This window comes from Dromiciops gliroides, chromosome 3, assembly GCF_019393635.1.
Source record: "Dromiciops gliroides isolate mDroGli1 chromosome 3, mDroGli1.pri, whole genome shotgun sequence".
Taxonomy (NCBI): domain Eukaryota; kingdom Metazoa; phylum Chordata; class Mammalia; order Microbiotheria; family Microbiotheriidae; genus Dromiciops; species Dromiciops gliroides.
The window spans coordinates 274,955,572-274,973,163 of NC_057863.1; the positions used below are offsets into that span (position 1 = coordinate 274,955,572).

The window sequence follows — 17,592 nt, forward strand, 5'->3', positions numbered from 1 at the left end:
TTATGCCTGATCACAGGGTCAATTTTTGTAAAGGTACAACACACAACTAATATGTAAGTATACTCCTTTCATATTCTATTTAATAATCACCAGAGACCAATCATATCTAACTTTTCTAAAATTTCTATTCCAATTCTTCATTTCTTATTTATCTTTTATGTTAGACTGGTCTATGTCTGAAAGAAGCACATTGAGATCCCCAACTATCATAATTTTTTGTCTGAATTTCAATGCACACACATTACATATATGTATATATGCATATACATATATGTATATATGCATATATATATACATATACACAAACAGGTGGTCCCAAATATATATTATATATGTGTATACATATATACCTCCACACACAAGTGATCCCAAAAGTCTTAGGGCAGTTTTTACCTATTGAAGTTCATAACTTTAAGGTATTGAAGCTCAAAATGGCACTAAAACCTTTGGTACTCTCTCTCTTTCTCTCTCTCTCATACACACACACACACATACATACATACTTATACGCACATTTATATTAATATAGACATTAATGTTTGATTCCTTTAAGAATACACTAATTTCATTGTTTTAAATATATCATTTTACTGTTGCTTTAAATGAGATCATGATTATGATGACCATCCCTTGCTATTTTGTATTTACCTGAGGTATAATAAATTCATCTTCAACTACTTTTTTTTTTACCTGTGTAAATCCTTATGATTCATGGGTATTTATTGTAAATTACATATTGTTGAATTCTGCATACTAATTCTTTCTGATACTTCCCTCTGTTTTATGGGTGAGTTCATCTCATTCACATGATTGTTAATTGTATTTTCATTTCAAAATTTTCCCTAATAATTTTCCTTTGTTCCCCCCCACTCCTGTCTCTTAAAAAATGAAAGTGATGTTGAATGAAAAAGACTATGATCAACATTACTAAACCATAATTAAAGTGGTCTAATCTGACTTCATTCTCCTTCTCTTCACCTAGTCCAGATCCTGATCATAGTTTCTTACTTTTTCTTTCTCAGTCTTGTGACTATTCTCCTGACAACTCTGCCTCATTTCCTTTTATATCTTTATAAGTTTTTTTTAATAGAAGAGCTGAAATCTTCTAGATTCTTTCATGTCATCTTAACTTAAAGAGTACATTTTTTAAATACAAATTTTGAACAGGAATTTAAATTGAAATCACAACCAATTTCATTCCATTGTGCTTTACCAATTATCTCTTAAAGCCCCCAGACAAGGAGCTGAAATGAATATCCTTGGGCCCTACTCTGACCCTGATAATTTTTTAAATAAAACTGTTGGTGTGATGAATTCTTATTTAAGAAAAGACAGTGGTATTGATCAAGAACAAGTAAGGGACCTTACTTCTGCATCTTCTCTCCACTCCTATTGCCAATCATGGATGAAGGACTTATCTTCTTTCTCTTAGAACAATCAAAATTCAGTACAGGTAGATAATCATTAGGAAAATGTCAATAGGACTTAAATCTTTGTGAAGGTCATTGATACCCCATCCCTTTAATATAGAAACAACCAAACCCTTCATTATTTCAGTAAGAAAGTCCTTGAACCCTCCGTAGAATGTAAGCTCTTTAAGGGCAGGGACTATTTGATTTTTTGCCTTTGTATCCCTAATGCCTAGCATAAGGTCTTACACATAAGAGATGCTTAATGATGCTCGTTGAATTAAATTTAATTCAATATAATGCATAAGGGAAAACTCTAAGTGGAAAATGAGAGAGAAAATAAATTATGGCTTCTTCAGGGTCCTCCAACTTGCAACCTGTAACTATGGCTTAATTTTAACTGAATGAATTAATCAAAAAAGAAATGGATTAATCTGAATAAAGATATATTCTTAATCTGAATAAATATATAATCTCCAAAATGTAATGCTGAATTGTGCATTCCTCTGTACATAATACTGAAGACCAAGAAAATAAAGTTTTCAATGCCAAAGTCCTTGGCACCATCACATGTTTTAATATCAGAAACCAGTATCTACTATTAGTGTAAATAATACTTTAAAAAGATGCATTACAATCTGCCTGGCCATACTTTAAGGACCACTTGGCCTTCTATCTATTTTGCAGCTGAAACCTCCTTTATGTGTTGTCTTTTTCTATGAGAATTATAATTGAGAAGAGGGACTATCTTTTCCATTCTTATCTCCAGAACCTAGTACAGGGCTTTGCAAATACAAAGCACTTAATGCTCTTTTTTTGCATTCACTTTCTCCATGCATGAATTCCCCAATAGTAGGAGGATATTCAAGTATTCAAATCAGTCTGTGATCTCATCACATCACATATCCAATCCTGCAGATTATAATCTATCCATGTCTGTACATCCTATTTGGATCTTGTTCATATCCCAAAAGTTTACCACTGAGGGGCCACTTCATAAACTAGAGTCCTTCTATGATTTCTTGTGATATAGTGAGAGTAACAGTGACACACCTTGGCTGCCCACTGGTAATCTCTTGCTCTTGGACATGATTAGCAGCACATCTTCTCTTCCTGACATACAATTCCTTTATTATGTCTTTTATTCCTGTTCCTCTTCAGGGCTCCTTATTCATTATGTGTTGAAGCCTGCTCAAACCTACCATGTGCTTCTCCAATGACCTCTATGTAATACTGAATTTTAATTCTTCAGACGTAATGGTGTCCCCATCTCACAATCACATAGCAACAACAGCAGTAAAATGTTAGTGGAATTCAGGTATGGCTCTACAAGATTATGAGTAGCCATACCTAAAATTTTTCTTTCTACTCCCTCTGAGATGACTAGTCCACCCAACTTGTATTCATACTGGCAGCCAAAATACCATAACTAACTCTATCAGGGTACTAGGAATAATCATTGTGTAGTTGATACAAGTGTACCTATCACTCACAACTGTAGCTCCTGAGTCTTTGTCAATATATTTGCTATTTAGACAAATCAGTTGACATGCTATCATTAATTCTTAATCATGAAATGTTTACTAAATAGACAGCAAAGCAAGAATACTGATCCTATAGCCATTCATCCATAAAACTTGAGTTCTATTCTCTCACTAATTCACAAAGTGGATGTGGGAAATATGGCACAAATTTATGGAAATCTATCAAGGAGACACATGGGTAGGGAAATTTAGGTGCCTTGGTCAACTCATGACTCTGAACTGAAGACTTTGAGGTCCTTGGTCTCCTTAGGGAATAGACTGCACCACAAGTCCTGGCTGGGTAGGGCCTTTCTCCACTTAACTCAAATCACTCCTTGGATGGACTCTAGAGTAGTGTTTTATTCTTTTAGCAAAAGAAGTAACTTTAAGGGTGATGTCTGCAGAGCTATTTGTTCTATCCTCTTGGCTGGGATCTGAAAGTTTTTTTTTTTCTTTCTCAAGCTATTGGCAACAGCAAAGGGCAAAGAAGACAAGCCTCAGAGGGATTTTCCTTCTCTCAGTCCATAAGAGTTAGTACAGAAAAATCCCTTCCATTTCCCAGCCATCTCTGTTAAGTCACAGAAATTCTCGTTCCTCCAATCAGCTACCAATACCAATACTTTTCTTCCAATTGGCTCTTTCAGTCAATAGAGCTGTCCTTCCAATCAGGTCAGATTCTTCCCTTCTTCTATCCTCCCAACAGATGTAAAGCCTGTCTTATTCTAGACATCTCAACATAGCCCTTTTCAACTTTCATTTTGATTGTTTTCTCTGAGCCACCCACTCTACTGGGCTCAAATTCCTTTCAAGTAGCAGAGGGAAGTCTCAGTTCTGAGTTTTCCACTTATCCAGGCTCAGCTGGACTTAACTCTCCTCCACTTTGCTTGTTTCAAGCAGTAGGATGCAGTCTCTTCTTTGTTTTTGTCTTACTCCTCTACTTCTTTCTCTTTACTCATCTATTCTTCTCCTGGCTCAAAGCAGGTTCTCCCCTTGAGAAATGACTCACCTCTATCTTAGGGGGAGAACTCCAACTGTACATTTCTTTTGGATAAACCACAGATAGGCAATAGAAAAGTATCCCATATTTACCAAAAGTTCTAATTATTAGTTTTCTAGCTACCAACTTAAAATCCTCGTAATAGTTATATCTTAGCTGCTGAGAAGCAAGATACTTCAGACATTTTTATCTTCAGTAAAGATTTGTTATTTGAGGACAGCTTTTTTGCTCAGGTCTTCTCAAAATTGCCTGCGTTTCTAAATACTTATTTCTAAGGGGTTCCTATCAGAAATTCTTGCAGAATTGTTGTTGTTTTTCCACTTCTACAAATAGCACTGTCCAAATCCCAAAAGGTTTCATCTGAAGCTTAGGTATCAGGAAAAGAGATGTGCAATTTCCCAAAAGCAAAGTTGCCCACTCCCTTTCACGTTTTGAACTCAAAGCTCAATGCATTGTCCATCTGTACTGTTTGTTCTTGAGAAGCAAACTATTGGACAAGATATATAGGATATCCATCCAAATTAATGTTGAAATCTGGATAATGGACTATCTTCAACCATTCAATCAACAAACCTTTATTAAATACCTACTATGTTCCAGGCACTGTGATAAGTGATTTTTCTACTTGATCTTTCCTATGTTTATAGACAGACCAAACTTCTTTTCATAATTTTTGATCTTTTCCAGAAGGCTCTACTATGTCCTAGAGCTTGATGCAATCAACACATTGTTATCATCAACAGGAGAATCTGGAGGATGCATAGAACTATATTATCAGAGTTGGATGCAGAGCCATGACTAAGATAGGGCAACCAGGATCTTGGCCAAGAGTACTAACACCCAGAAGATGCACTGGTTTCCCATGATTTTTCCTTACCTGTACAGCCAACATCAGCCTTTGCATCTTTATCTCAGACAATCTACTTCTTTGCTCAACCCTAGGCTGCTAACTTCAAGGGACCCATCATGGTAACAACCTTCTCTTAAGTCCCACCTTTCTCCATTATCTCTTCTACCAATTGCCACCTCTTCCAACTTTCTCCTCCCAGGATCTGAGAGAAAGATATGACTATACAGGACTGGGATAGATTGTCCATGACTGAACTCCTCCCTTTCCTGCAAATGAATTTGTTCTAGATTGCCAGAATTTCAAGTTGATTGGAAAGGCTCTCAAGAAGACAACCTTTACCCAAGTTGTAGATCCTGTCTATAATACACCTAATAAAGGGTTTTCCCCCAATATTGAAAATTCAATTTAAAATATTCAATGTTTTACCCATGGTCATCCATGGTCTCTCACTCCCTTACATTGTCATTAATGTTCCATATATAGTCCCTAACCAAGATAGTCTTTTGCAAAGCAAAGTTAACTAGCTTATCAAGGGATAGAACCTGTGATTTTGGTCTTGTTGACACATATGCCTTAATAACTCTTGTTATACATGAAGTAGGAACTATTTTCTATGCTCAATAATGAAGAAATTTAGAATAATCTGTCTCAAGTGTTTCATAAAGACTTAATTTGGGGGGGGTGAGGTAAAAAGGGTTAAGTGACTTGCCCAAGGTCACACAGCTGGTAAGTATCAAGTGTCTGAAGACAGATTTGAACTCAGATCCTCCTGAATCCAGGGCCAGTGATTTATCCACTATGCCACCTAACTGCTCCAAGATTGAACTTCTAATTACCATGCTTCTTTACTTAGGATATAATATCATGACTCCTAAATTTCCCAAACTTTTGAAAACATTTTTAATATTTGTTATACAATCTGGCTTCTTTTTATTTTGTGGCACCTGTGGTAAAAAGTTTTAACAGTCGGTTAGATAATGGAGAGACGCCAGTTTTGGGGTTTTTTTAGGACCACCCTTTTGGGGAGGAGACCAACAGCATTGCCTGCTGAGCACTCAACTTCTGACTTCCAGGGTGTGAGCTTAAAAGGCAAGGAGAGAACGGAAGTGGGAGCTTTTTCCTGCTCCGCTGGTCTCCTGGCTGCGCTGCACAGACAGACGCGGACTGGAGTTTGACTCGGCCCGGCTCTCGGTTAACAGCATGCGCTTGACTCGGTCTCTCTCCCCAAAAATGGCCTTGGGTTTTGGTGAGTTTTATACAGAATATAGACTAAGCCTAGACTTAAGACGATTTGTATTGTATTTCTACTTTCCTATCCTTCTAATCAACATCACCTTGTGACTACCATACAATAAAGGCTCCATCTAGAAAACCAGAAGCTTCTTCCATTTACTAGTCTGGGAGATAAATTAAGGGAAAGGTTAAGTAGGGGAGATTTATGATCTAATATCCAATTTTAATCTCACACACCCATACTTCCCATGCAACATGAGGGTGTTAGAATAAAATAATTTAGAGAGACTTCTGTCCTCTTCTCCCTCTGACACATGAATTAGTAATGATATCTATGAGGAGCCTCTACTCCAGTGACCATTTGGCCTTCCAAATTCCTACATGCATTCAGAATAAAGAGAATCCGCAAAAATGTATAATTTTGCTCACAAACACCATACGCATTTATCTTTAGGAATTTTAAGGTGCACTAGGGGGGCAACATGAAGCAAAATGTACATTTCAGATATAGTACCTCATCCAAGTGGATGGCACACAACTTAGAGACAATAATAGATGGCTGGGTACATAGAGATGGGAAAAAATGAAGCCTTAGACTGATAGAAAATGAGCGCTGTGATTCCACCCCTGAGGGATTACTCATGATCCTTGACCCTGAATCATCCTTGTTTTCTCAGGATTCTTAGAGCCAGGTCTCTGGTGAGTTGAGGCTGTCACTGACGGCTTAGTGAGAAACTGGACAGACATCCAAAAGGGAAAGAATGAGACCACCCAACTCACTCACATTTATGGCTATGAAAGAAATTTCGTCTTTCACATGGGGAACAAATTATGCTCATTCTTAAGAATGTGCTTTTAACCAATTAAAGCAACCACATGCTCCCATTAAATCAGAGTGTGCCACTGGATTGGGATGAATATACTCAGTGAATTACTAACTGGTAGTTGGGGATGAGGATGGGGAGGGGGGGAAGGTGTAGCCTAAAGGCAATTTACTCCTATCACTAAAGTAACTTGAACTAAATGTGCCTTGAAATTAACTTCTTAGGATCTACTGTGGCAATGACTTTTGGTCCCATTAAATGTTTAAATTGCCAGCATCCTATCACTGTTATCATCATTGTTGTTATTGTTATTCAAGATAATAATGATAAATAATAAAGATAATATGAACTTCAATGAAAAAGATAAGAATAAGGGAATAATAATAATAAGACAAAGTAATGATAATATACTGGATTCAGAGTTTGAGGTTCAAATTCTATTTGTGTCACTTCCTAACTGTGTGTCTATGGGTAAGTCACTTAACTTCTCTGGTCCTCAGTTTTCTCATCTATAAAATGAAGGGATAGAACTCTAATGTCCCTTCAAATTCTAAATCTACAGTCCTCTAAACCTATTGGTTTCTTGGAAAGTGTATGTCTGAAAGATGATTTGTATTTTCATTCCAGCTATGCAGGGATTGTCTTGAAGGATTACAAGCAGCAAATCTTTTTGCCTCCTCCCAGTGCCAAGGAACACGACATCCAAAGGACAATGACAACCGAGAGGCCTCAGCCAGACTTTGCATTTTCCCTGAAAAGAACTAGGTCCTAAGATTTGAAGGTGTTTTTTTTTTCTTTTAATACTCTACCTCCCTCTGCTGTTATTACTGGGAATTTATTTTTTGGGTTTTTGTGTGGTTTTTTTTTTTTACAACAATGAGAAATCATGTACTAGCAGCATCGATTTCAATGCTCTCCCTGCTGGCGATCATGGGAGATACAGACAGCAAAATGGACAGTGGCTTCATGATGGACTCTGACCCTGGGCGATGCATGAGGCATCATTATGTGGATTCTATCAGTCACCCTTTATACAAATGCAGCTCAAAGGTAAGTGAGTCCCTGCAAAAATGTCCATACCAGGAGCTTTCTCACCAGGAACATGAGGAAAAGATTCACTGTGAGTTTTTTGTTTTGTTTTGTTTTGTTTTTCCTCTTATCTCATAGGGAATCACAGTCTTTGAGTTTAGAGGCTAGGAAACGAAGTTCAGGAGAAAATTACCTTTTCAGGGCTTCCTGGCATGAGTTATACATTCCACGACAAAGTCAGTGTTATTGATCATTCAGTGCTCTCCAGGGTGGTATCATAGAGGGCTAGCTTTGGAAGGAAAGGAACTGGGTTCAAATTCCGGCTCTGGCAGCAGCACCTGTGAGACTTGGTGCTCATCACCCCATTTCTCTGGGCCTCAGTTTTCTCATCTGTAAATTGAGCAGACTGAGCCACATGATTGGTAAGTTCCCTTATAGCTCTGAGATCTTATGCATCTGGGTTATTTTGGTTTTTGGTTTTTTGTTTGTTTGGGTTTTGTTTGTTTGTTTGTTTGTTTGTTTTGAAGCTATGACCATTACCCAGAGATTTTTTTGAAGAATGTGTGCTTGCCTTGAGGTTGTTATTTTATAGGTAATGGATTTTTCAAAACTAAAAAAAAGGCAATTAATACATATTTCCATCTTCTAGTAGTGAAGAGAGTGAGAGAACAAATAACAATAAAAGAAAATAAGAGAAAAAAGAATAGATGGAGGCAGCTAGGTTTTTGTTGTTTAGTCATTTCAGTCTTGTCTGAATCTTGGTGAAACCATTTGGCGTTTTCTTGGCAAAGATACTGAAGTAATTTGCCATTTCCTTCTCCAACTCATTTTACATATGAGGAAACTGAGGCAAACAGGGTTAAGTGACTTGTCCAGGGTCATACAGCTAGTATGTATATGAGGGTGGGTTTGAATTCAGGAAGATGAATCTTCCTGGCTCCAGGCCTGTCACTCTAGTCAGTATGCCACCTAACTGTCCCAATTATGGTCAGGAATCCACACTCAAACACTTACTAGCTGTGTGACCTTGAGCAAGTCATTTAACCTCAGTCTGCTTAGTTTCCTCCTCTGTAAAATGGTTATAACAGGATCTGCCTCCCAGAGTTGTAGTAAGGATCTAGGAGATAGCATTTGTAAAGCACTATCTGTGATTATCATTTTAATAGCCTTGAGCTCTAAAGTTTAAGCCCCTAGGCCCCCAAAGAATAACAATGAAATTGTGTCACTTCCTAACTGTGTGTCTATGGGTAAGTCACTCCATTTCTCTGGCTCTCAGTTTGTTCATCTGTAAAACGAAGGGGCTGGACTCTAATGTCCCTTCAAGTTCAAAATCTAAAGCCTTCTAATCTTACTGGTTTCTTGGAAAGTTATGTCTGAAAGAGGATTTTAATTTTCATTCCAGCTATTCAGGGGCTGGTGGAGTTAACCCATCTAGATATAGTTATTGCTTTTGAGTTGCTATGTTAAGTCCGAGGTGTATAAAGACAGATAAACTCCCCAGCAGGGCCTGAACCAGCCTAAAACGTAATGGAAAGATGTTTAAGAAAATAGATAAAAATACAATACAACACAGATAATGTTGATGGGTGAGTTTCAAGTCAATGTGCAGCCAACAGAAGTCCATTTCTGTTTTGAGTTTGACCGGGTTTAATCAACTGACACTTTTGCTAACATGGCAAATATCGTGGCAAAAAGGCAGATATTTTCAAAGAATGGATTGTGTGTTGCGGGGCAATGGGGATAAAATGTCTTGCCCAGGGTCACGCAGCTAGTAAGTGTTAAGTGTCTAAGGCGGGATTTGAACTCAGGTACTCCAGAATCCAGGGCCAGTGCTTTATACACTGTGCCACCTAGCTGCCCCTTGCATGTATCATTTTTGATGCTTTATCTATTTATTCATTCACTCAGTAGCCATTTATCAAGAACTTACTGTATGCAAAATACTATATACTAGGCACTGAACTTTTCTGGGGACTAGAAAGGCAACATGATATATTGGAAAGCATATTAACTGAAATAATATGTGACATTTATATAGGGATCTAAGATTTTCAAATGACTTTCTATACATTATATCATTAGAGTCTCAAAAAAAAACAACACACATATTATGTAGAAGCCAAAAACCTCGCTTCAAATCTTAACTCTGACTATAACCATGGGCTCAATCTCATTTCAGCCCTAATTTCAGAAAAGAAGTAATACTCCTTGAATTATCTCCCTCACAGTTTGGAGCAGGGGAAGTGCTTTGTCACTTTAAGCTTCTCTATTAATGTGATTATGGATGATGTCATCTTCTTATAAAGACAGTCTATTATATGTCCTCCTTGACTCAATCTCATGGAAAAGTTTGTAAGGGAAAGGGCCTTTGTTAAAGGGCCCTGACACCTGGGAAGTTGTATATTTTGTGCAGAAGAGGGAAGGGTGAAGAGGAAGAGGGCATAGCAGTTAAAACTTGGCTTTCGGAAAATGTGACAAGGGTCTCTGCCACTAAACTTACACAGCTGTACCTTCATTTTTCTAATTATGGAAATAAGAGAGATTCTGATTGGCCTTGGAGATGTTACTTTTTAGCCATAGTCAACCATATAAATATTCTTCAATAAACATGGAAAATAGTTTAAAAACTACCACTTTAATGATACTATATGGGTGATAGCAACCATTAAAAGTAAGGCCAAACTGGTTTCTGTTAAACATTTGTATTTTTAATTGCTTATCACTTTTTCAACTCTCCGAATGATTGTAGTCCAGTAAGACAACATTTATTTTTATTTTTGGTGAGCCCAGATTCTGAGCTAAGTCACTTTGGCCATTATGTTATTGGGTTATGTGGCTATGGGAAAGGATACACATTTTCCACTCTAAGAAAAGCTCTCTGACTTTTATTTGTATTTGAGAGACTCAAAAACAGTGCCTGGGGTAACAAAATTAAAATTTTGCATGGCTGCAATCCTTCTTAGGAAGATCTAACTAAAAGAAATTGACAGTAAGACAGAAAGGCATTTTTACAACTGTAATGGTTCAAAAATGACTGGCCTGTGAGTATGTCACTGGAGTATTTTATTTGCTAGTTTTTCCCATCACCCTTGCTGAGGCAGACAGCCAAACTATTTGATCTTTCTCTTTTGCCTAAATTGTGTTGATAAGATCATTGTGGGTAGAGTATGCTTTATTTATCTTTACAAATAGCAGGTGTCCGATAGATATTCAAGAAGAATAGAATCACACCTGGGAAACTGTCTCCCATGAAGGTCCCCAGAAGAGCTATCCCAGGTTTGAAATACTCAATGTGTCAGCATCTGCCATAGCTAAAAAGTTTCCTTCAATGTGTTTGCTTTTAGCAGTCAACCAGAAGACACATTTACTTCAAAAGCAAAGACATTTGTTCAAACAGCATAGCAAATAAAGTGATGATTTTTTAAAAATCCCTCCATGAATGTAAGGGAAGATACATGAAGAAAACACACATACACATATGACCAAGGATGGCACACATGCAGAATGAATATGTGTGCATACATGTGTATGCACACAACATACATGTATTATATGTGTATATGTATGTTTATCTATATCAACTTATACCTATTATATATCTGTGTGTGTCACTTCAAGCTTCTCTATTGATGTGATTACGGATTATGTCATCTTCTTATAAAGACTTAGTCTGTTACATGTTCTCCTTGATTCAACCTCATGGAAAAGTTTGTAAGGGGGAAGATCTTGATCAAGAGGCCTTTGGGAGAAAGGGTGAGAAGAAATAGATGGATGGATGGGTGGATGGAGAGATTGGTTGATTTAGATTGAAAGATTATAGGTAGATAGATATAGGTAGGTAAATTTAGGTAAACATAGATCTTGTGTGACAGAATACATGCCTGTAATCTATGTAACTCGGGGCACACATTGTAAAAGTCATGTAAATAGTGGGATATGGTGACTAGGTGAACTCATATGCAAAATATTTCGGGGATGTTGATGTTATCCAGTGGTATCATCATCATTTTCCTCTCTGCTTATTCCTATCAACTAAGCTGAGCATGTCATCTCTGTTCTTAGTATAATATTCACATTCTTTTATGGGCATTTTTACATTGTCTATGGTGGGCACATCCACTGCTGTGGTGGTTGTGTAGCTTCTCTTTGCTATAATCTTATAGGCTTCAATCCCTCAGGATCATCTGCTAGGTCCTTAGCTCCTCTTTGCTAAAGTACAGTAACTAGAAAGTCTCTCCCTAAGCAAATGCAGGCTAACACTTCTTTAGGCAAAAGTAGAACACCATACCTCGCCAAGGGCAATAGCATCCCAGGCAAAGATTATGTCTGTTTTCTTTTGACTTCCTGTTTCTGGTGCTGATTCAAAGTCCATAGTCACAGAAAACTGTCTTACTTAGGGTAAGAAATTCTTGTAATTACATTTAACCTCTTGTAGGAAACTTGTGCTCCTAAATTACAGATTGAGAATGATAAGAAATTTGCTGTTTTTGTTCAGTTGTGTCCAATGCTCTGTGACTCCATTTGGGGTTTTCTTGGCGAAGATACTGGACTGGTTTGCTATTTGCTTCTCCAGCTCATTTACAGATGAGCAAACTAAGACAAAGAGGGTTAAGTGACTTACCCAGGATCACCCAGCTAGTAAGTGTCTAAGGACAGATTTGAATTTAGGAAGATGAGTCTCCCAAACTCCAGGTCCAGTACTCTATCCAACTGTGCCACCTAGCTGTCCTAACATATAAACCAAAACAAATCTGGAACTGGGTGGAAGTTAGGGCTACAAAGAACACTTTGCTCCTAAGATTCTTCCCAATAGGCATAAAAATGGAACTGAACAACTAAGCAAAGATCAGGTCATTGACCCCCCACTCCTCTGGTCCACATTCTTGACTTGTTTTGGTAAATTTGAAATCAACAAAACCCTTGATTCTCTGCTATATTCTGGTCAGCACAAAACTTTGGTGCCCTGTACCCCCATTTATCTCCTGTTTTTCCTCTCTCTCTCTCTCTCTCTCTCTCTCTCTTTCCTTCCTTTCTTCTTTCTTTCATTCTTTCTATGAAAAAGCATCAATCCAATGCTAAAATAGCAAAGAGAAATGTCAGACTGAGGTAAATTAAAGGAAATGTAGAGGCAAGAGAAAAATTTAGATGAATAGCATATATTTATAAAAGAGAAATACAATAAAACCTCATTAATTCATATTTCATTACTTTGTAGTTTATAATCATTTGTATAGTGGCTAGGCTAAAGTTTAGCAAGTTATTCTCTGAGTAGATATGCAAATTAAAGTATGCAAATTAATATATGATCTTATCAAAGTGGTTATTCAATCCAACAATACAGACTGCAACCTATCCATGCCTGTCCGTCCTGTGTGATTCTTCTTCATGGCATGTTATGATTTCACCACAAGTGCTCCACCCAGTGTTCAGGGGAGCTTTTTCATTTCTCTTGACATTTCAAAGACACAATGGAGCAGAGGCTGTACCTCAGTTCATTCTTGTTCTTGTCACATGACCGGCCCATCTAATTTATTCAGACATTTCTTTGATAAGATTATTTCCTCTGCTTCTCCATAATCTCTCATTTGTAATATTTGGAAGTCTGTTTGTACCCACCATGCATTTATCTGTTTTCCTCTGGGTGCCAGTCATTGTCCATTCCTCAGAAACTATAGGGTTCCCAATATTTTCAGCTATTCAATAACACCAGAAAATACAGATATGCATTATCTGCCATTTGTTCCATGTATCTTTCTTTTTGCTTACTTTGGCTTGTCAGCGACTTCATTTCCTTTTTGAGTATTCTCCTTATCTCTTCACTCCTTAGTTCTCCCTTATCCTTCCTGAACCTTTTCCTCCTTTCACACCTCTCATAGAGAAATGTGCAGAATCTAGACCTGAAGATTATTCTACTTCAAATTTTCCTCAATTTCTCCCAAACATATCCTCCTCAGATTCATTCTCTGGCCTTCTTCACCACTCCAAATCCTTCCAGAACATATGCATAATTTTCTTTTCTTTCTTACTCAGCTCAGACCCTTCCCTCTTTTCTTGTTACTTCTCCCACGACTTTCTTTTTTCCCCACAGAAGCCGGCAATAGAATATCACACAATTAATTTACAGTAATATAACATCACTGGAAGAATGTTAGCTTTAAAAAAGTTGAACATTTGCTTCAGAGAAAAGCTTGGATTCATTCAAATAAGCTTATAATTTCAAATCTTCACCCAACTCACAGACTATTTTTAGTACCTGTTCAAAGTAGATAGATAGATAGATAGACAGATGATGGATAGATAGAAAGATAGATAGATAGATAGATAGATAGATAGATAGATAGATAGATAGATAGATAATTTGATGGTTAGAGAAATCATACATAGGTAGGTAGGCAGGCAAGTAGACAGACAGACAGATAAGATAATACATCGGTAGGAAGATAGATTGATAATATGTAGGTAGATAATTTGATGGTTAAAGAGATAATATGTAGGTAGGTAGATGGATGGATAGATAATATAGAGGTAGGTGGATAGATTGATGATACATAAATAGGTAAATAGAGGGTAGGAGAGATAATACAAAGGTGGATTGGCAGCAGGCAGGTAGGCAGACAAACAGACACATAGATACATAGACGGAGATACCCAGTGAACCTTCTCTAACATACCACAGCTCTTCATCTTGAAGCCTCATTCATTCCTGTAATTAACACATTGAAAGTACCCTCTGCCCCTAAAGCTTCTCCTTATGATTGAATGGCTCCTCTCAGAACTTCCATTTAAGGAGGGCACCACAGTCAACAATGTCTCTTTCCTCTTCAGACTGTACTCTGAAATTTCTCCATCATGTCCCTTTGTTGTTACTCCTCTCCTTTCAGTTTTCCTTTATTTGTTGTCTTCCCCCATTGAATTGTCTTTAGCCAGAATGCAAGCTCCTTAAAGCAAGGGATGTCCTCCTATCTCCTTGTATTTTTATTCCTAGCACTCAGCTCACTCCTGGTACATATTAAGTACTTAATAAATACTTGCTTACTTTTAAGTCACACACACACAGACACACACACCAGTGGCCAAACCCAATAGCTTATTCATTCATCTGTATATCAAGAATTTTTGGAACAGTGGAAAAAGGACCAGACTTAAAGACAGGAAGGCCTGAGTTCAAATCTTGCCTTAGACATTTAGCTCTCTAGCCGCAGCCAAGTAATTTAATTTCTCAGTTCAGTTTCCTTATCTCTAAAATCATGATAATAATATTGACTACATTTCAGGGGTTTTGTAGGGAACAAGTGAAAAAATGTATGTGGATAGAGTGCCAGCCCTGAAGTCAAGAAGACTCATCTTCCTGAGTTCAAATCTGGCCTCAGACATTGATTAGTTGTGTGACCCTGGACAAGTCACTTAATCCTGTTTGCCTCAAGTTCTTTATATGTAGAATGAGCTGCAGAAGGAAATGTAAAACTACTCCAGTATCTTTGCCAAGAAAATTCCAGATGGGTTCTTGAAGAGTTAGACAGGACTGAACAACAACACTGAGTACCTAACTCCTCACTGTATGAAAGCTAGATAGGTTACATTCCACCTCTCCCCTAGAGTTCTCAGGTACCCCTTAGGGAGTTTGATGAGTCTACCCTCTCTGACTATGGAACCAGCCCCCACTAATGGTGTCTCCCTGATGGTGTCTCACTAATGTGCAGGGGTTGATACCCTATACTCTAGTCCCATTTAACCACAGACTAGCTTCCACAAAGGAATATTTAATTCAAAAGGTATAACAAATACACAAATTTAATCCCCAACACCTACGGTTTAATGTCCCATCTATACTATTCTAGCTTGTAGGGAGGGGAAGGACATAGTTTCATGGCTTAGCTCAGTGTCTGTAGGACACAATCCCAAATTCTAAGCCCCAAACCCCCTTCAGGCTCAAGCCCCAGCCACCCTGACTTCTCAAAGTGTTCCTTCTAGGCTGGCAGGACATAGCATCCTGCCTTGAATCCGGGCTTCATGTTCACCAGCTTTGGAATTCCCAGGTCTAGTGGGGATTGCCACCTACAAATGAAACTGAGAAGGACAAATTAAACAGAACAGAGACCTCAGGCCCATTTCTCAGAGCCGGGGTAAAAGGCCAAAGGAAAGGTATCTCCTCCTCCCTGGGGCTGAGTTCATGGTCCTCATGTTATGGGTGAACTGTGTATGATCTCTCTCTGGATGTGACAGGAAAGAGACTGTCCCAGTCTGACAGTTTTCAGTGACAAGGCCTGTTCCACCAATTGAAGACAATTTAATCGCCTTCATCCATCCACCTGGGAGAACACAGAAGGGGGTGCCTCGACATGGGGTGATGTGGGCATGTTCTGAGGCCCTCAGAACATATAAAAAGTGCTTTGCAAACCCTCCAACACATTATAAATGCTATCTGCTGCTATTACTGATTCTCTCTCTACAACATTTCTCACATTCTTGCCCTTGCCTTCATTGGTCATGTCTACCATCCTGCACTAATCCCTTGTCACCTCTCACCTGGACAGCCTCCTATTTATCTTCTTGCCTCAAGTCTCTCCTTCTTTAATATATCCTCCATACCACTGCCAAAGTGCCATTTCTTTTTTGGTTTGTTTTTGTTTTTGTTTTTGTTTTTTTTGTGGGACAATGAAGGTTAAGTGAGTTGCCCAGGGTCATACAGCTAGTAAGTGTCAAGTGTCTGAGACCAGATTTGAACTCAGGTCCTCCTGAATCCAAGACCAGTGCTTTATCCACTTGACCACCTAGCTGCCTCCAAAAGTGCCATTTCTAAGGTATGTCTTTTGATACTGTTGCCCAGCTCAGACAGTTCAGATGACTCCCTATTCACTCTAGGATCAAATGCAAATTCCTCTATTTGGCATTTAAAGTTTTTCACAATTTGATGCAAACTTACTTTTTTGTTGTTGTTGTTGTTGTTGTTGTTGTTGTTTTTGTTTTGCGGGACAATGGGGGTTAAGTGACTTGCCCAGGGTCACACAGCTAGTAAGTGTCAAGTGTCCGAGGCCGGATTTGAACTCAGATACTCCTGAAAGCCGGTGCTTTATCCACTGCGCCACCTAGCTGCCCCCGCAAACTTACTTTTACAGATTCTTTAGCCATTCCTCCCCTTTACCCACTCCCTCATATATGACATCCCATCCCCCATCTCTGTGTTCTTCCCATGCCTGGAATTTGTCCTTTTAGAGCTACCAGCTTCCTTCAAAACTCACTTTAGGGCCAACCTCCTGCAAGAGACCTTTTCTATTCTTCTATCTGCTAGTGCAGGGCTTCTCAAACTTTTCCACTTGAGACCCATTTTCTCCTGAGAAATTTTTATGTGACCCCAGGTATATAGGTATAAAAAATAAGTATACAAATCAAACATTTACTGCCAAAATTTTTTAACCCCCACATTCAGTTATACGGCAAGCCACAATTTAAGAAGCTAGGCTCCAGTGCCCCTGGTCACCCTGAAACGTAATTGTATTTATTTTGCATATATTTTGCATTTAGTTATACCTTGGGAGTCACTCAGTTAATAAGCACTTATCAAGCACCTACTATGTACCAGGCATGGTGCCAAGCACTGGGGATACAAAGAAAAGCTAAAAGCAGTCCCTGCCCTCAAGGACCTCACAATCTAAAGGGGGAGCCAATGTGCAAACAGCCACGTACAAACAAGTTATACATAGGATAAATAGGAGATAATAATAACCAA

General features: G+C 38.2%; 1 protein-coding gene across 2 annotated transcripts in view; it reads left to right on the top strand.

Annotated features, from left to right (window-relative positions):
* Window positions 1-17,592, top strand: part of LOC122749945 (norrin cystine knot growth factor NDP) — a 57,498-nt gene that overhangs the window by 29,786 nt on the left and 10,120 nt on the right. For both annotated transcript variants that reach the window (XM_043996555.1, XM_043996556.1), the window contains exon 2: window positions 7,464-7,886. In XM_043996555.1, the coding sequence (XP_043852490.1) occupies window positions 7,713-7,886 (174 nt within the window). In that variant the 5' untranslated portion in view covers window positions 7,464-7,712. The remainder of the gene's footprint in view (window positions 1-7,463; window positions 7,887-17,592) is intronic.